This window comes from Scatophagus argus, chromosome 4, assembly GCF_020382885.2.
Source record: "Scatophagus argus isolate fScaArg1 chromosome 4, fScaArg1.pri, whole genome shotgun sequence".
In the NCBI taxonomy this organism is placed as follows: domain Eukaryota; kingdom Metazoa; phylum Chordata; class Actinopteri; family Scatophagidae; genus Scatophagus; species Scatophagus argus.
The window spans coordinates 11561132-11581765 of record NC_058496.1 but is presented as its reverse complement, the minus strand read 5'-3'; the positions used below and the strand labels follow the sequence as shown (position 1 = coordinate 11581765).

Genomic DNA, 20634 nt, shown 5'->3' with positions numbered 1-20634 from the left:
GGTTATACTGACAGGAAATATAAACAGACTTCCCATGCTGCCCTTGACACAAAGAGAGAGGACAGTAATGGGAGAGCTGGAAAAACTCTATAGCTCATGACTCCTTCTCGGCATGAGAAATTGCACCACACGGCATGTAATAAAATAAAATGTAATCATCTGACTGACTTGAGACATTGTTAGCAATTGCCCTCAGTGGCTGTGTGTCTCACCTCAGATCCTTGGTAGAATCTTTGCAGTTAGCATTAAGGATAAGAGAGCTTTGTTTGCCACTGAACCGTGTTGTCTGGCCTCCGTTAGCCTCCATCCACTGTTTGTCAGTGGGTGAGCTTTTCTATTGTCAGTAAAATGCTAAGCTTCTCTGCTATCTCACTTGACTATGACTTCAAAAAGACAGATAATAATCTGCAAACCTCAATTGTGGGTGAAACAAAGAAAATGAGTTTGGGACAGGAAAAAAGGGCTTTTTATTCTCCTCAGTTTATGATTTGAACAGGTGTGACAGATGTGTGGCCCCAGTATGCGAAGATAGTCCTGATCTACCACCCAGAAGGTCTACATGCACACACACATACTATTTACCAAGCTTCATGTTCTGTTGAGGCACGTAGTCCTTTCTCTTGTTTATTGATAGTTATCAGCACTTTCTCATTTCTGCTGCACAAAACACAAGACTTACACAGAACAGCTCTGCGACAGCTCACCGCAACAGCTGAAAGAGGTCAGACACAGCTGTGAGGTTCAGCACATGCATTCGCGCTTACGCACATACGCACACACCGAGCTTACCTTGTGTTCACGTTATTTCTAAGTCCTGAGATTGATATGTGATTAACCTTTTTTTTCTCTTGTTGTTGAGTAGTACAAATGATTGTCACCATAAAAGACACTTTCACTAAAAATGTGAGAGGACAGATGAAGAGGTGTGAAAACCATCTTAAGTCTTCAGCTGCTTATTATTATTTCAATAAAAGCACAGCAGCTTCTACTCTGAAGAGCATTTGAGGCACAAATGAGCCGAGCCACAGATTCAGATCAGATTACAGTGCAGAATACCGTGCAAGGTAACCTGATATACACATTCTCATGCTCAGTAGGACATAGTGAGTTGTACAGTGAATGAGATATAACAGCCAACAGAGTTTTCAATGATATTTCTGCACGACCACCAACAGTCCTCCAGACAGCAGCCGTGGTATCAGGTAACAATAATGGCTAAGGCCTGCAGCGGGTAGTGTTTTCTCTGTCATCCACTTAACACTGAGTTGTGATTTCAGTTTATTTTATACAACATTTGCATCACAGTTGAAGTCATTTTCTTAGCAAACATGCCAAGTGTTCGGTGGCACCATATTCGCAAATGGGAGAATCTGTTGTATATATCTATATGTATATCTGCAATATATCCAGGTTTCACATAGTGATTAACACTCTGTTTATTCAAGTAACATTCAACATCAATAAAAAAAAAATGAACACTGAACATTTTCAAATAACTAAGTAAATAAAAGACATTTTTACATGGATAATAATTTCATTTTAAAAGGAAAATATGTTTTGTAAATTGATCATTAGAACTACAAAAGTAAAAAGTACAAAAGCATAAAATAAGCTATTTTTTCCACAGGAACTTTTCATTAGTCTTCCAGAGACTCTTGCTCTCTTCTTCTACAGACCCACTTCTAGCTACAAAGTTAGTTTTGATGCAAACCCTCTGCACCTCTGCTGGGTCTGTTAACCTGTTGATGCTCTCCTCATTACCCTCATTCAGGATGTCCCAGAAGTCCTTGCGAATGCCCTTTGATGACGCTTGCTGTTTGTTTAGTGTGTTTGACTTTAGAGGTGACACAGACATTATGAGGTCTGCTGAACCAGAATCAGTGCTGAGAACATTTCTGGATGGAGAGGCTGTGGTGAGACATGTACTTACTGATGCACAGGAGAATGCAGGGGCTGTTTTTGGTGTCCCACTCCTGGGTTTGGGTTTTAACAAATCATCAAGGATTGATGTGTCTCCTATCAGATCTGTTAGGAAGGACTGGCAACTGGAGTTGGCGTGCTCAGCAGGGGAAGGGGTCTGAGCATTTGCTCTCTGGCCTTGACAAGATTCACTGGTCCTGGAAGACAGTTTTTGCTCTTGCTCCCTTCCCTGTGCTGCGGGTTTGGATAACATGGTGGACCTGCCATGGCTGAAGTCCAGAGAAGAAGGGGTATCTCTGTTAGTGCGGTTCAGGAAAGCAGCAGACTCCCCAGATCCCAAACCACTGGTGCTGGCCTGATCCAAGCCAAGACCACCACCAGCTCTAAAGGCTCCAGAACTAGAAATACTACCCTTCTTTGTGTCTTCTTTATGTCCTCTGGTACTGCAAATGGTCTCATCCTCTGACTGGAGGTTTGGACCATCATTTAGAGGGTCTGGAAGATTCTTTCGTGGGATCTTTTGCTTTTTCTGGGGTTCTTGAACATGAATGTGGGGGTCTCCAGGATATTTTCGTGACACAAAAACATTGTTTTGAGGGGTTTCTGCCTTAAGTTTAGGCTCAGGATTCTTCTGAGTGTATTTAAGCTTTTTCTTGGCTTTCAGAACATCATTTTGTGGGGTTCTGGTATCTGTGTGAGATTTTGTGGCAGCTGTTTTGGTGGATGTTGAGGAGGAGGAGGTGTGTGCAGAATCAGGTTGTGGGATGTTGTCTGTGACTGTCTTTGCCAGGTCAGGGTGGTTCAATGAAGTGTAATACTGTTGGAGCCAGGTCAGTCTCTCGGTTGAGTTTCTTCTCAAAATCTCCACTGCAAAATGATGGACTGAGGTAAATTTGAATTTGTCTGCCATTTCCTCCAGCTGCTGTCTAAACACACGCACCCAAAGGACACAAAGACAGAGATTAGTGTGAAAAAACATCCATGAATAAATGTATTAGCCAATAAAACTGTTTAAACTGATCTTTTCCACTTAACTAAGATCACAGTAAACATCCTGTGAATTTACACCATATTCACACACGTACACTTAGTACAAGGCCAGAAACTGAAAAGGTCACAAGGTTTATACCATAAATTAGATATTCTGCAGGTCCATCAAGCCCAGCTTCAGATGAATAGCTGTTACTCCACATATTCAGGCTCATACCCAGACAGACATGCAGTATGAGGTGTTTTTCCTGAGTTTCTAGGCGGTTGTTAAAACTTTGGTCTAACCAGACTCTGGGACAGAAATACTTCAAAGTCACCAGTGGCACAGCTGCATTATGGTTGGTGTTATTACCATTTGTGGCTTTCACTGGAAAAACAATAAATAAAACTAATGGCAGTAAAACATGACATGTATGTGGATTTAAATTATTAAACAGCAGAGTTAATTGAGGGAATATCAATATAACTAGTGTGTATTTTCACTCCCTGGTGAGCCTCTGGGCAGAGATACAGTCTTCCCCTTGGGGAGTGAGATCGGAGCCACAAAGGGGCAAGTGTGCCTGTATATGAGCATTTGGGAAGGTAGGGGGTGGAGTTGTCGCACTGGGACAGAGGTGTGTATTTGAGTACTATGTGTCTGTACGTGTATTTAAGTGCTTGTTAGGACGTGTGTGTGTGTATCAGTGTGGGTTTGGAAGTCCTCAGGCGATCATTTTTGGTTCATCTCAGGAGGGCTGTGGTTGTGGCAGGAATAACTCCTGTACTGTTGGGCCTGAGCATAACTGGATAATATCTGGCATGATGCTGGGAAATAGGTGGAAGGGAAGGCTCAGAGGTGGTCTCTCACTAAACACACACGCACACACACAAAATTCCTGAGGCCCAGGTGGGGGCGCTCAACACTACATCTGCGGTGAGTTTTGGCCTTCTTCCCACCACTTCCAGGAATTCCTCTCTTCGAACTACACCTTTTACACCCCCTTTTGTCCTTTCATCAAATGGTCCACTTCACTTTAATTCAAACTTTTTCTTCTTTCCTTGGGCACTCTTAACTTGAGTCACTTTTCCTTCATCATGCCTACCAATGACAACAAGTCATTTTCTGGACATCATCTGTCGCTAAACAACCACCGTACAACATGCGAGGGCCTGCGCCAAAGCAAAATGGTCTGTTGGGATTGCTCCAGATTTGATAGTAGCAAATATGACAAATATTGTCTTCTTTTATTATTGTTTTAGTGATTTTTTTGCATTTAGATATTAATTTAAAAAATGAAAAATAATAAAACTAAACGTTCTCCCAGTCTTCTACGATATGGCCAGTTGCACAAGCAGGTGAGCCAAGGTCTGACTGGCCCACATACAAGGCGGCGCCTGCTTTGTTCTTTCCTCTTCACCTCCTCTGAAACCCTTTCAGTACCTGCGTATGGCCTGGGGAGTCTCTCCAATGATGAAGGTGGTGTGCCTGGTGTGGTGCACAGTCTTATTGGAAAAGTTGACTGGATGGTCCACGCTGGGCTTCTCTATTCTGACAGCAGAAGAGCAAGGCTGGCTGTCTGGTGAACTCGCTGACATGCTCTGGTAAAATCAAACAAGAGTGAAGTTTCACAGAAACAGTGTCCAGTTAATTTTTTTGCCTCGGTCTCAATCAATTTGTTATCAAATGCAGCTTACGTTAGTGTGTTTAATTTAATTTATATAAACATGCTGCATTGTGAACCACAGATTTAAATATATGTAACCTACACTGCAGCTACGTATTATGCACCACTGAGCTATGGTTAATCTGTGAAGAACATTCTGTGTTTACATCCACTCTCATGTCGTAGTGAGCATGTGTGCCTGATACAGTGCTGATAAGCCTTATTCAAGCCAATGAACAGGCACACATTTGTAGAAACAGGTCTAAATGACATTAATTAATTATTAATGTCAACTAATTTAAATGTCTTTTAATCTAATAAAATTTGGGATGGAAATCCCCCCAATCCATCCTCAGAACATTGCAGGTGACAGGAAAATTTTCTAAAACTTATTTTACATCAGCAGTGGGCTACAGCTTTGGCAGATACAAATACAATATACTGTACATGCTTGATGAATCACTGAGCCAGACCTGTGTTAAGACAGTACTGTATATACCTCTAAGTCATCTAGAACGTGATTGGCCGGGAGCTGAGAGTACACCTTGCGTTCAAACACATCTCGCACAGCAGCTCTACTGATCAGCTCCTCTGCTTTACTCCCGCCCACCACGCGCTGGTTAGAGTGGGTATACATCACCTCTTGTATGCCCCCTTTAAACAGAAATGTACATCATTAAGGCTGCAACAACGTTCACTGAATGTTACTGGCATTTCAAAATACGTAGCAAATCTAACCTAGCACACTGTCGATAGTTCCATCCTTTTTTTCAGATGCCGGTGATGTCTGTCCTTTCAGACTTGTAAATGAAACAGCTTTGGACATTCCTGCTCGTCTCTCTGTCCTATCAGTTGTGGCAGCTCTTTGTCCATCTTTTGAATGCTCAACTCTGGATCCTTCAGTCTGTGGAGACGTGAAGGGACATCCAATGGATCTCCCTTTCTTAACAGGTATGTATTCATCTTCTGAAGATGCAAAGGTCTCAATGTCTTCTGAGTATCTGCATCCTGCCCTGTCCCTGACACTTCTGTTTTGCCTCTTTCTGTTGAGGTATAGCCTTCCTCTCCCTTTGCCTCCTCCTTTACTGCGTGAATCTAAACTGTCCCTCTTGTGCCTCGTCACTGCTTCAATGTCAAAATCCTCAGATTCATCTGAGTAACCCTGGAACAGGTCTGCTTTTGGAATTGTAGTGTTGAGCTTGTTAGGCTTCTTGTTCTCTGTTGAGGAATTTTCATCACTCTCCTCATCCACTGTAATTTGCTTATTTGTCTGCCCTTTCAGCCCCAGTCCTTTTCTTACAGCACCATCACTCCGTTTTCTCCCCCCATCTTCATCGTCCCTGTCTTCTCTGTCTGAACTTCTGAATATGTCCCAGGCTTTTGTTTCCAATTTAGGGAAACATACTGCACTGTTTCCTGTTGTGGAGCTCTTGCAGATGCCAGAAGAGGCACCCTCCCTCTTTTGATCGTCAGCATCTTCCTCAGAGAGGCTTTCATCAAGACCTGGACTACTGTTCTCTTCTCCTAACTCTGGTTTTCCATTGATCCTTTCGAGGAGTTTGGAGAAACCGTGCTGGAGGAGACTCAATCGACCAGAACCAGTGGCAGCATTTCCACCCTTGTTGCCATCCACTTCACTGGGGTGTGACATCCTCTTCTTAAGTCCCAGCTTGTCTTCCTCTTCTTCACTCCCACTGCTGAAATCCAGCACTCCTCTGGGGATCTTTGATACATGCATGTTCTCCTTTGCTGGTTCATCACTCGGCACAGGGCCGTGTCCAGGTGGAGAATCTCCAGATTCCTTAAATGAAATAGTAGAAACATCAGTCCATGTGAGATTTCATTGTGGGATTCAAAACAGATGTTTGTAACAATAAATCCTAATAAAAATCAATGTGAATATGCACCCCATTGTGATGTAATATGAAGAAAACAAAAGAGTCATAGTATATCTTAGTTACATGAATGTCCCTTTAATGGAGCAACCACCAACAGTCATTTTAATTTTATGGAATCTGCCAACTGGATGACTCTTTCCCAGTTCTGCTGTACTTTTGAGCATGCTGGTGCTTACACGCCTCGAGTCCGTTTCTGTGCGTGATAAGGCACCCCAGTGTATACTGTGTTTTTGAAAGAATCTGAATGGCCTCAGTGGAGCAGCAGCCCAGTAAAATGGACCTGGCTGGGAGCAGGATGATAGGGGGTGTCACTGTGTAAATAAATAGCTGAAAAGCAAAAGATAGGCTTCAGTGTGGTCTGCTGCTTCCATTACGACAAGAAAGTAATTACATCCAGCTGTTTCTCACAGCATCAGAGTGAAAGCGAGAGGCAAAGAGAACCTCATCTTTAGCTACAATATATTCGCATAATTTGTAAGCCAAGGCCTAGTAATACACAAGCATCAGCTCTTTGCTATGCGTTTTCCCCTCTCTTGCACATTTCCTGTCAATCTATCTAAATAAAGGTTTAGACCCCTGAAATATCGGCAAAAACAAGAAATTTATGAAAAATACTAAGCTGATGCTCTGTACGTTGAAATCCATTACATGAGGTTTTCAGTTTGAGGAGGAAGATAAGTGTGACATGACAGCAGGGTAATTAGTCATATTTTGCTGAAAATATGGCAATTGCAACAGGAGTGGTTTCAGAGACTTCCAATTATCTTTTTGTTACTTTTTTCCACTGGCAAACAACACCTACCACATAAATCTACTGTCACTCCCAAAATTCAAGCTAACAACTGCTGTGAGGAAACTACAAACATTTTACAGCCACTATTAAAGCCTACACCAGGGTGAGTATGTGATACTGACAAGACTAGTATCACTTCCTCCACATTCTTCCTTCAAAAGTAAGACAATTGTGTCATAGCAAAAGCTGTTGTTCACATAAATGAGGAATATTATTTTGGGATAAAACCCTTAAGGAAAATATAAAGATTACCAAACAAAGAAGAGGTGAGGAAACAATTAAGAAAAAAAAGGAGTTAAGGCAGAAAAAGTTAAATGAGATCGTGGGGATCGGCTGACTGACTGACAGACAGGAAGGTCCCGCTTTCACGTGGGAATGGGATGATGAGTGGGCTGCCTGGGAAAGAAGACGGGATGGGAAAGATGAGTGCCCTGTGTTCTGGGTCTCTGAGAATGGCAGAGTTACTCACACTAACTCCCTTTGTCGCCTCCTCCTTCGCTTCGTCTGCGTGCGTGCTGGTTATCATTAAACCAGCCTCCACTTGTCCTTCTCGCTGACAGGAAGAGGAAAAGTGAAACCCACATTCATCAAAATGCAAAAATGTCACTGTACAATATCAACTCAGTGATCAACAACAAAAGACTTCAAGGCACAGTACAATCACACATTAGTTCAGGCCCTCTGTTACAAGTCAATATGACCATATAAGACTAAGTTCCTTGTATTGTGACCGAAGATAAGAGTCAGTGGGATGAGTTGCAGTAAAGTGCTACAGTAAAGTAGAACACATCATCAGTCAAATAGTAAAAGGTGTGTAGGCTCTAACTTCAAGTATCTTGCGGGTGAGGCATGTCCCCTGGGTCTGCAGTCTGAAGAGGTTACGGATCCCAAACAGCTCCCCCTTATAGACACCATGCCCCTGCACTGCCTCAAAGTACCGCCGTGCGCTCTCCTTGCCCACAACTGAGCTCTGCAGTTGCTGGAAGGTGGAGAAGAAAGACACGGACACAGAGCACTGAGCTCACCTTCTGAAACATTTGCAAATCATATGTCTTGTGTTAGTCAAATGCTATGAAGAAGAATCAGCCCTGATTGTGTGTCAGTTCGAGGCAGACATAGTTGTTTCCAAACAACATAAACAGAAAGAAAACTACCTAAACATGAGATTGCAATTATTGTAGACAAAAGTAATTGGTGGATTTCTTTAGCAGATGCTTCAGTATTTTCCTGTTTTTATTTCATTTGTGCACAGTTAGCAAACTATTCTGAGGTAAAGAAATGGTCTTCCATTGTCCCCACAGAGAACCATGCTGCAGCAGTCATTTCACAGGTAGTAAAAGAGATAACCTCAGAATATCAAGATGTATCTTGTACCTGTTTGTAAACTTGTCTGAGGTAGATAACCTCCTCTACAGTCCCCAGTGAGATCAGTCTAAGAACAGTCACATCCCTGCACTGGCCAATACGATACGCCCTGTAAAGAGACACAAACAAATCAACACACAGGCAGCGTATATATAGCAGTATATTGGCAGCTACAGTGCTTTTTGAGGTGAAACAATAACAGAATACTTTTGTAAAATTAAACTTCTAGAGCTCAACATATGAAGGCAAATCAAAATATGGTCCACAACCTACCTGTCAATAGCTTGGAGGTCGCTGGCTGGGTTCCATGTGGGGTCAAATAGCACTACCACATTGGCTCCTACAAAGTTAAGGCCAAGACCACCTGCCCTAATTGAACAAAGAGTTTTCAGTTGATTAAAGGTCTGGAATATGTTTTAGCCCACATTGGCATAGTTCGGGTTTAATGGGTATATAATATGGCTTTAAATGTAGGTAAAAGAATGACTAAATGTTTTAAATGCAAATATGAAAGGGAAGGAAACTATTTTATCTTAATGTTATTGTTCAACTGACATGGTGGAAACCAGGCAGAGGTTCGCGTGAGATGAACAGTTGAACTCTTTCACAATACGGACTCTGTCTTTGGCTTTTGTGGTTCCATCCAACCTGCTGTAGTCCAACCCCTCTGCCATGCAGTAGCTCTCCACCACATCTAACAACTGGTATGTTCAAAACACACAACAAACAACCGTGAAGGGCAGAAAGCACACGAATCAACATCTACTGAGAGATAAAATCTGAATGCTACACAAACAAATTTAATCAAAACATAAACAGAATATCCCTCCCGGTTTCTATATTTATATGTTGCTGAGCACAATCAAAACACAATAAAAACTGTATGAGGTCCATGATTCTAAAAAAGGGAAAATATGAAAATATGACCTCATAGCAGACAAAAATGTTATCACACCGTCTCAGATGATAGCCAGCATCAAACTCTGCCCAATTATCTTAAAAACTCTTACCACATTACAGTACCTGCCATGAGAAAATCATGTCTTCTGATTTTATTTTCAAGGTTTAAAGCAAGAAAGAACTGTGAGCTTTAAATATTATGTCCCTATTTTTTACCTATGCCTGAAATTAGACACGGTGCCTGATGACTTATGTCCTGTATTTTCACTCTAAACAAGTCATCTGCTTTAACAGCAGTGGCAATTAAAAGAGTGTTTAAGACTGTTGTTAATGGATGAACAAATACTGAATGTATCTGACACACAATTCTGACACAATCAAAACACACATCAAATCATTTTCCTACAGGGCAACATTTTTCCGCACTGTTCATCCAACTCTTGCAAACGATACAGCATATCACTGCAAATTCACATGCGACATACGCACAAAAATTCAGATTTCAATGCCAACGCGAATCTCACCTTGGTTGAGAGAGAAAAAAGAAGCACTTTATCTCTCTTTTGCAGATAACATTTGAGGAGCTTCTGCAAAACCTGAAAAGAAGTACAGACACATTCACCGACACTGATACAACCAATAATGAGCAGGTGAGTGGGTCTTTGTCATCCATCTGTACCTTCATCTTTCCACTGTACTTCGGGTCTGACAAGGCTTCAAATGCTTCCTCTTTGCATCTCTGCACAAAGTCTGGAAACGTCTGGAATACTTTCGCACAAATGCCACCCACATACTTCTCCTGGAAAAAACAAACGACTTGTAACAGTGAACCAAAACAGTCACGAGAAGATGTGGTATGAACTTGGTCCAGAAAAGCTGTCCCAGAGTTGGCTATGATAAACTAATGATGAAACTACATCAGTTACTGGACAACATGCTTCTACCTGTTTCGTGCTGGTGCCTGCAGTAGACTGAAGCAGTGCTACATGATTGGCAACCTTCCTCAATATGGTCAAGTAACTGAAGTACAGCGCCTTCATTTTCACACCTTCTGAGTTTGTCTGCAATATAAGAAACTGATATTATTTGATGGTCTAGTCTTTCTTTTTTTCATGAAAAATGCAAAAATTAAGACTCAATTAAAAACTAAAAATAGATTTCACTTATTTCAGTTCTGCAGCCAATAACCCTGAAAGTTAAATTTAAGTCATTACAACACAGCATAGAAAAGCAACTAACTTTATAGCAGCAGGCTCTGCGGGTACGTCCGCTTTGACAGTCACATTTCTCTGAAGACCTCAGAAGTAGCCTCACATCCTCAGTATCCAACACTGTCTGATACACACTCTGTTGAAAGTCTGTCAAAGAGCAATACACCACCTGGGAGAAGACACAACACAGAATTTATTAGAGGGTTGCTCCTAAACATCATCTAACATGATCTGAATGTCATATTATATATACTGAATAGAATATTTTCAAGTAGATGGTGAATTGCAACTGGTCTGACTTGTTTGACCAATCTTACCCTGTCATCCTTCTTAGGTAATTGTTCTTTGATAAGACATTTAGTTCTTCTGAGGAACCAGTGGGAAATCTTCCTCACCAGGGCTCTGACAGTCTTCCTCCCTGTAGCTAGGGCGCGTTTGGTTGCACTGTGCCTCTGCCCTTGCTCAATTGGATCTGAAAACTTGCTCTTGAAGTGTCCTGAGCTGCCAAGGCAACGAGGTATGGCCCTAAATAGTATAAAAATTAAAGCTGTTTTCAGGAAAAACGTGCAAATTGCAGTCACATGACTTTCACTACACGGACAAAAAAAAAAAAACCTTACATGTTATTGTAAATATGCAAATAATGCAAAGTCTCTAAACCTACCAGTCCATGACACACCAGAGCTCCTCAAGGTTGTTTTGTAAAATAGTTCCAGTGAGGCCAATTCTGACCTGATGAAAATATAAGTGCAAACTAGCATCAAAAGTGTGGTCCAAACACAAACCTAAACTTAGCATTTTATTGCTAGCTTATTATGATGGTGGTGCAATTCAATATAAGTTCAGTGCAGCATGAATGGGGACCCCTTCAGCGTTTCTTAATGATGCCACCAGTACTCTCCAACATGAGTAAATCCTCACGTGTTTCATAACTAAAAAAATAACACAAACACAAAACTCTCTGACCTCGCATTTCAGACCCTTCATGGCCTGAGTGATCTGAGAGTTTGGATTTTTTATCTTGTGAGCCTCATCCACAACCACAGCAGACCAGTCTATGCTGCATTAAAGGCAAAGATATATGTTAGTCACAGTGTTTTTGCATGCCAAAAAATATACACAGTTACAAAATTAACAAGCATTTGTTGCTTGTGTGTGCAAGGCTCTAACTTGTTAAACTGATCCAGACAAAGGCGCAGAGTCTCATAGGTAGTGAGCGCAATCTCAACGCGTCCCTTCTTGATGCGTGCTAGCTCCTCCTCTTTCCTGAGCCCATGGACCACCACACACTGGAAGTGACCCCATGTGTCCAGTTCATCTTTCCAGTTATAAAGCACTGACAGCGGGGCCACAATGAGGAACACCTAGACCAGAAAATGGAAACACCAGATCATGCTGATGCTGAATCAATACTCTCTAATATTTGTAGCATTAAACTATTTCTGCATTTGCATGAAGGTAACTGGTGTTTGAAAAGAAGTATTTATTTCTCCTACGAAATGATTTTATGATTCATTACATTTCTTTATTTATATACAGTAAGTAGAATATTTCAACACACACTTTGTTGGGTTTACTTTGCTTGGAGGGCGTCTGACTCTGGAGAAACTGAGGCCTGTTGTTTCTGATGTCCTCCCATGTGCCTGTTTTGTGCAGCACAGCAGCAAGGAAACCAATGACCTAAGAAGAGATCAAAAAGGTGGCATGAGAGGAAAAATGCAGACATTTAAGTAACTCTGAAAATGGTTTTGCAGCTGATGCACTTTGTACCTGTACAGTTTTTCCCAGGCCCATGTCATCCCCCAGGATACAACCCCTGGAACGCATGTAGCTGTTGTAAATGAACCTGATACCTTCTCTCTGGTAATCCCTCAGATATCTGTTGATGGTATAGGGGACTCTGTCTCCATTAAAATCATTCAGCTCTAAGGGGACACATAGCCTAGGGTCTGTGATGCTGCCTGGAAACACAGGTTTCTCCTGGGTGTCATGATTCAAGCCTGGTCTCATCAGTTTCGAGACAGGTACAGCTTCCTCCTCTTCTCCAGCTTTGTGGTCAGTGAATATCACCCATGCCATGGCATCATGATCATCAGAGGTGGTGAGTCTCTGAATGGTGGTTTCTCGCAAGGTGCCATCTCTCGGGTCAGGAGCCAGACAGCTGTCACCTTCACGCCATATTTCTATATTCAATAATATAAACATGTCAGACAGTGCTTTGCCACATCTTTAAAACATTGCCGTGCATATATTTGAGTTTATTTCGTCAAATACACAAACCTGTCCCACTGATCTAATCTATTCTATGGCTGAAGAGGACGCTGACATCATAAATACTATGTCTGTGGCTGCAGAAGCTTTGAGAAGCACCAGTGGAGTTGTGTAAATCAGTGTCCAACTGAAATCCAAGTAAAAACATAAATTTCAAACCTTTCTGAACTGCAGAAATTGAAGCCATCAGGATATAGGTAAATAGATAAAGTATCCTCTTCTTTCTCTGGAAGAAGTCGCTGTAGCATGCTAGCTAGCTCGAGTAGCTCAGCTAACATTTCCAGCAGATGAAACGACAACCATAAAACAAACAAATAAAAAAAACGTAACTTCTGTAAGTCATATCATCTGGAGAAACTGTTAAGTCGCTTCACTTAATACCTGTTTAAGTTCTTCATATGTCGATAAGGCACAGAAACACACGCAGCACAACCAGCTGCAGCTCCACTGCTGCTTGCTGAATGTTTATTTGTTTTAACAATGAGAGCTGCACTTTCGAAGTACGTCTGATTTAAAATAAATTTTGAAAGTGACATAAAAAAATAGTAACCTAAAAATATATTTAAACAACAACATTTAAATGTTGTGCTTGCTTTAATTTTATTTCAAATTTCACTGTCGGACATTGTGTCGAAAGTGCTGCGTGGAATTTAAATGACATTTCTATAAAATAAAACAAAACGAAAGTTGATTCATATTAATTCCAAATTTGTTTCAATAAAGAGGAGGAGAGGAGCAGTCAAACTGTAATAACAATAATTATGTTTTCCTTAATAGTCTTACCAACTTGTAAGTTATATATTTTAAATATATAAGATAATGCATAAATGTGTTTCTGTTGCCAACAAGGCCTACAGTAAGCTACTTGTAGGCTGCTCATTCACTTCCATTATATACAACGTACATGTCATTGATAATATTTCATCATCTGATGTGTGATTAGTATTAATATATCTGCACCATTGCAATGTCAGCTTCTGTTTGTAACAATGCTAGTAGCCTACTCCTTCATGTTTGGATCTACTCATTTTCTTTTTCTATTTATACCTTCACGTAATTCTGTTATGCGCTCTAATAATGCCTTAATGCAAATGAAAATATGAAGTGCACATAATGCATATAACCTAATGTATGTTTTTAAAATACAAATTGTATTTATATTTAAAAAAAACAAAAACTTCATCAGCCCATATAATTCATAGTCTGATTGTAAGGACACAATTTGGCTTTACTTCACTGAAAATCATGAAACATCTGCTAAGACAATTTTGTCATTATAGGCTGTGACCTAATAACAGGACTGTTTTAAATACTTTAAATATTCCATTTAACCACAAACTTTGACTAACTGAAAAAAGGTCTGCCAGTGAGGCTGGGGTAAAACTGTAGACTGAAGAGAGGAAACACAGCATCATCATCATACTGCATCCACCAATATTGATCAAGATTTAAGAGAATGGCAGTCTTGAGAGTAAGTTAAAGTAAACAATTAGCAATTACTTAAACCTGAAACTTGGTCTGTAGAAGACAGAAAAAGGACGAACAGAAAAGATATTTTTGTTTGTTTTCTTGATATGATGGCCATCAAAAGATCACTTTTGTCTGTTGCTAAGCAGAACAGACTTATAAACATGTAATAACACCGTCTCAGTTCTCCATCCCTGATTTGACTTTCCCTAAACGATAGCTATGGTGCTCCAGATGAGGCACGACTAGGTCCACATCTCGCCATGGTACACTGCTATACAAAAATGGAACTTTTTGTTCCTGTTTTCTCAACGCTGGGAATTTATAGGGCAGCTGCCACAGATGTTCTCATAAAGAAAGCCCAAACACTGATGTCAAACGGTTTACATACTGCACTAGATCTCACACACACTTGTTCACTCCCTGAAACAAGAGGGCCTTCTCTGGCCTCATTGGCAATAATACCTTAATAATATATAATATATAGAGTATAATACATACATTTGGGATAAATAGTTCACTGGTTGCACATAGGATCTCAGGTCTCACCATCAGCCATTTTCACAGAAGACTGGTTGATTTTGTGTCAAGTGGGTCATTTTTTATTTTCTGAAATGAAGTGATGCTTTTAAAACTGCTCCTTGCTAAGCCTGGAGAAAAAAAACCTAATACATCTCAAAATTTTCATTTATGAGGTGACACTTCCCTCCCACTGATGACCTTTGAAAAACCTACAGCATAACGAATGAATTATCAGCATAAAAGAAAAGAAAAAAGTAAAGTTCTAATTAATTACTGCCTTAAAAAATGCTAGTTATTTTATAGTAGGGCTTTTATTTAGTATTGCTCATGTACGTAATGCAGCTATGTCAGCTTTGTATGTTTATCGTTTTGTTTTGGGTTTTTTTGTTTGTTTTTTTTAGGTGTCTTTTTCAGTCAGTTTAATCACATTTTATATATAAACTCTAAAGACGGAAAAGGAAACATTTCACAATTTATACTAATCAGGTCAGGAGGATGCATCCGCCATGTAATTTCACCGTTGGGTTTCCAGAGACCCACCTGCAATGACTTAAGCAAATTTAAAATTTATTTCTCCGGACAAGGTGTTTCCTGCAGCCATAGCTTTCATCCGAATCAGATTAATTTGGCTGAACTGAGGTTTTATTTGAATTAAACATAGTGTTGGGCCAGAGTCATTAGCTAAACTTCTGTTGTTGGTCAAAATCAGTGCTTGGAGAGGAAGACTTGAATGGAGGTCTTGTCCTGCTCCCAGGAGCTTTGGAAACACTCCATCTGCGTTCCACCACCCCTCTCTCATGAGTCAGAGGGTCTGCTGCTGTCCAAAAGCAATTACTGCCGTGCCAAAAATGACAGTTTTGACTTAATAAGCATTGATTGCAGAAATTTTTTCATTTGTCTTCTCTCATTTGCTTTCCACTTCATTAATTTCTTAATAATTCATTCATGCTGTGAGTGTGTCTTCACTTAAAGAAACTGAAAACAGTTGAACTAATATGATGTAACATGTCCAACATATCACACATGGCTTATAATCGAAAGGGCTGAGTCGTGTCACTTATGAAGTTTTGGCTACTTTTCCCTCCTCTCATCTCTTGCCATTTAACTACATTAGTTTGGACACAGTAACACTAAATGCAGTTGCATTTGATTAAATGTGATGATTTTACAGTGAGGTACAAAAAAATAATATGGGTTTATTTACATTAATGTATCGTACTCTATGGCACATTTCCTTTTCAGACTGAACTAGCACCAATACATCCACTACCATGAAGTCATCTGTCATCAGCACTCAGACAGGGGTACCACAAGGTAGTATCTTCTCACCTTTGCTGTTTATATTATATACTAATGATTATGTCATTGGATAAGTCATCAGGATAATTATACAGAATTTACAGATGATGCCGTTCTAGTGACCCTTTTAATGTACTAAAAGACCAAACTTGAGATTAACCACTTCTACAACTGCTTTCAAAAACCCCGTTTTCAAAGACACAAAGAAACCATGGAAATGATTGATTTCAGAATTAGCTCCTTTCATCTGCATTGTCTTGAGAAAACAAAACGGACGGTGTTGTTAAATTGGGTGGCAAGATGACTGGGAATACAATGTGGAGTATTACTTGCATGACAGACAAGTATAACATGAATTTTGCCCAAAAGGCCAGAGCAGACCCACTGTACCCTCTGGTCTGAATATGTATATTTTAGGCGAAGGTAAAGTATGTCCACAATGTGACGCAAAAGAGACATTACATCTTTTGTTCCTGCAGCATTCAGCTGCTTAACAAGCTCTGATCAAGCTTAAATTTGTTTTATGTGCTGTTGTGTATTATTGCTGATGTTTTTATGCTCTTAGGGGCAATAAAGGTTTTACTCACTGGAGAATGCATGCTAACATGACACTAATTCTGAGAAATGGTGGTGATTTCCTCCTTTTTTCCTCCCACAGTGTAATGATCATTTGAAGTAATAGTATTGTTTGTGTCCTTGACTTGCTTACATGACTAGTGGACCGTTCCAAGTCCCAGGCACAGTTAAGTAAGACAAATACCCACATATTTCATAGGGTCGCTTTGACTTGTGCTGGAAGATTATTAGTTTTGTCTTATTTATCATCAGCAGCAATTCCAGGGATTCTAAAAGTAAGAGCTCATCACTATAAATAGTGTCTATTCAGCAAATCTGGGCACAATGAAAGCACTGTAATGCCTTTTAATTAAGATACACAAACCATGAATCTCCTCCAAGCAGTTTTGAACATATTCCAGTTTTTCATATCTTCACTAGGTCTCATTGTCATACACTTTGTCTTTCTGTTTCTCTATTTCTGAAGTGCGAAGATTATGTGAAAAAGTTCTGAGATGTACAACTACAAGCAGTAAAATGAGAGATCTGAAATCTAAGAGACTTGTCTATTGCTTTATTTTTCATTGTTTCTGTCACTTGTCACTGTAACCTGTCACTTGTTCTTGGGAAATCCTGCTAACCCTGTTGACCACTTTGGGGCCACAGACAACCATGACAACACCGCTGATTCTGCTCATTGAGCTGATTTTCAACGTAGAAGCCTCTGATGACCCGAATATGATGGCTCATCCCTTTTGTCCTGCAGCGAGATGGAAAACTCTGTAGAGCAACATTTTTACGAACGGCCCCTCATTACACTGTAACCCAGTAGAGGAGCCTTTTGTTCGCCTGCTTTGGCCACACTAAGTACATCAACCAGAAAGTATAACCGACTGAGGCATCTGTGCATGTGCATACAATGTGTGCATCCTTGTGTTTGTGTAGCTTATGTCTCAATATCAAAGCCTCCACAGGCCCTTTAAAAGAGCGGCTTAAATGACAGCAGAAGTGTTCGACAACAGGACAGAAATGAATGACGGAAAGAGGTTTTACTCCATTATGATCACCCTCCTCCTGCCAGGCATGCTGGACAGGCACAAAGTGCTTGGTCGTGGAATGAAATATCTGGCTGTTGGACAATATTTCCTTCTCTTTCACTCTATCCCAACATGAACACCGACAGGGACTCAAAGAGCTGCATGACTGCACGTCCCAACAATGAGGCCACACAAAAAACAGCAACTCAGCAGAACTGCACGTCCATTTCTCAGGCGTCTAAGCATGCAATTATGTTCCCCTCCACTCGCCACTTCACAATCAGAACTGGGGGAGTACAACGTGGTGTCTGTAGTAGTTCAGTTCCTACTGGGGAGATGGGGTACATTGCTATCTTGATTAGAAGGATTTTGTTTGGATTTTGTTTGTCATGTGTGAAGAGAGATACAAGTTGTAATGGGGTGCTTGTGGATGAAAGTATATATGCATGAGATAGCTGCCTGTTTGTGTAGCTGAGAGAGTATATTTGCAACCAAACACCCAGAAATCCGAATAAGCCTGATAGTTGCTACATATTATACTAAAATGTGTAAATATTATATCAATATGGGTATACTTAAAGCTCTTACATTAGTGAGTGTTTGCATATATATGTAAGGTTTTGTGGAGTATTATCTGGTGGGGAGCAGTCCTGCCGAGTACTAGCCATGCATCCATGCATGTAGTACACACATATTCACCATATGGGGTCCAGAGGGGCTTGCAAAGCCAGGCCAAGCCATGCTTATGGGCCATTTAGCACACATTGCTTTCTCCTTCATGGCTGCACTGCACTCCCTGTAATACACAAGTCAGAGCTGGAAAACTTTACAGTGAATTGCAGTGAAAGGTTCCTCAGGAGCACAGAGAATCTAACTGGAAGAGTATACAAATCTGTATTTATTGGCATAATTTGTCTGTTTTCCCATTCTCCTTCATGGTTTTCATTTGATACTGTAGGATATTGACTAGTTAAATCCATAAGTGGTACTGCAGCATGTAGTGTGATCTGTAAAAGCAGACTATTGTGAAATACAACCTTCCAGTTTAGAGGAATATGGCTGCTGAACAGTAATATGTATTAACGTTTCCTGGATGTGTTTGCTGAATGACATACTCTGACATTATCATGTACTTCTTTCATAATTTTCTTCTTTCAGTGGCATCACACTCTTGCTTTAAAAAAAAATCATCTTTACTTCTCATACACCAATAACATATCTCAGCTTTGTATTTCAACTTGCAGCCTCTCAATCACTTAGGCCTCTGTTATTTACTATTTGAATTCACAGTGCACATATTTTAGATCAACATACTGAGTTGAACTGAAAATGTTAACAACCGAGCAAGTCATTAATAAAATCTAGGGCTTTTTCTTTTCTGTTTGAGATTGGAACAACCAACATGATAAAGATCAGTAATGATCTGTTTGAATCAATGGACCTCAAGGCACAACATGGCTGTGCCTTGAGGTCCTCCAGGATTTTCTAAATTGACTGACTGTTCACCTGAAATACTACATGGCTTACTGCACAAGCTACAGCTGCTGTCTTAGCCAATGCAAAACGGAGAAAACTGGAAAGTTGTGCTGGACACGAAATCCTGAAACCAAACCATTCTGAGAAGTAATGTGAGGAAACATTTTGGATTCTACACCATAGATGGAAAAACTATACCTCAAGCAGTGGAGGCACCACAAATGAATATTATTTTACAACATAGTTTAGGTTTTGGGCTGTATTTGAAATATCTAAAATTACAAATTACATGTTAAATTAGTTCAAACTTGTTTTTTTTTAAAGACAGCCCTATAAACTAGTAACATTTGCTCAGGGAACAAGCTAAAATAGTTCAGAAAATTGATGCTTTCCTATAGAAAATGTACATGACATCTAATTTTGATGACAGGAAGGTCCTTGGTAATGAGCATATGCACACACTTAATCTTGAGTTATAAGTTAATGCTGACCCACATACTCAATGCCCAGTGACCTAATGTAAGGAGTTACTCAGAATTTCCCCTCATCTGTCTCCTTCATATATCTCCCTCTTCCTCTCCTCCCTTTTTTTTGCTTCACTTTTCCATTTCCAACCCTCCCTTTATTCATCTCTCCCTCTCTCTCCCTGTGTGTGGTCTGGAGACACTAAATCCCCAGCTCACACATGGTGCCACCCAACACGAAGCTCAGGGCTCCTTATCCATGTACAGTATCAGCTACCATGTCAGGCCAGCTGTCATTAAGGCCAGTTACGCCTTTATACATCTGCACAGACACCCAAATGAACTCTTACCACTCCCATAAAAAGACAATATCACAACCTCTTTGATAAGTTATGTACTCCCACCCATTGTGAGGGTGGGTCTCTGTCTTCAAGGGGTTTGAGGCTGTCACGTAAGAACTGACTGTGGATTACAGCAGCATCAGCAATACCAGTGGTTCACAACTTTTCATTTCTGTCGTACCCTCAGTACTGTCAGCTGAGCTCAGGTTCCCCTTTGTCAAAATCATGTTCCAAATATGCTCCTTCTTACTTAAATAAATTTGATCTTTTTTTAACTTATCATTTACTTTCATCAAACAATTAAGTTATTCATTAGGTACTTTTGGTTAACTATTTCAACAGTGTATATAAGTCTATAATTCCTGCATCTTTGGATAATTTATTCTTTACTTTAAGTTAACTGTTTAAACTATTTTTCAACTTGATTTTAAGCTTTCTCAATCACAACACATGGTGTCATGTCCACACATGGTATGTGGCCT

The 20634-nt window shown here is 40.3% G+C and overlaps 1 protein-coding gene across 2 annotated transcripts; it reads right to left on the bottom strand.

Annotated features, from left to right (window-relative positions):
- Positions 1 to 450: 450 nt before the first annotated feature.
- Positions 451 to 13453, bottom strand: ercc6l2 (excision repair cross-complementation group 6-like 2). Of its 2 annotated transcripts, XM_046387713.1 has the most exons (20): positions 13151 to 13453; positions 12491 to 12903; positions 12284 to 12400; positions 11891 to 12084; positions 11687 to 11780; positions 11385 to 11452; positions 11038 to 11245; positions 10749 to 10889; positions 10454 to 10570; positions 10189 to 10308; positions 10034 to 10105; positions 9165 to 9310; positions 8883 to 8978; positions 8619 to 8718; positions 8071 to 8223; positions 7714 to 7797; positions 5292 to 6354; positions 5053 to 5207; positions 4331 to 4488; positions 451 to 2846 (listed from the first exon to the last, which is right to left on the bottom strand). In XM_046387713.1, the coding sequence occupies exons 1-20, from the start codon at positions 13176 to 13178 to the stop codon at positions 1613 to 1615; spliced, it is 4761 nt and encodes a 1586-aa protein (XP_046243669.1). In that variant the 5' UTR covers positions 13179 to 13453; the 3' UTR covers positions 451 to 1612. The 2 variants fall into 2 exon arrangements, with proteins under 2 accessions (XP_046243669.1, XP_046243670.1); XM_046387714.1 differs by lacking the exon at positions 13151 to 13453 and having other exon boundaries at positions 12298 to 12400; positions 12491 to 12656.
- Positions 13454 to 20634: the final 7181 nt, after the last annotated feature.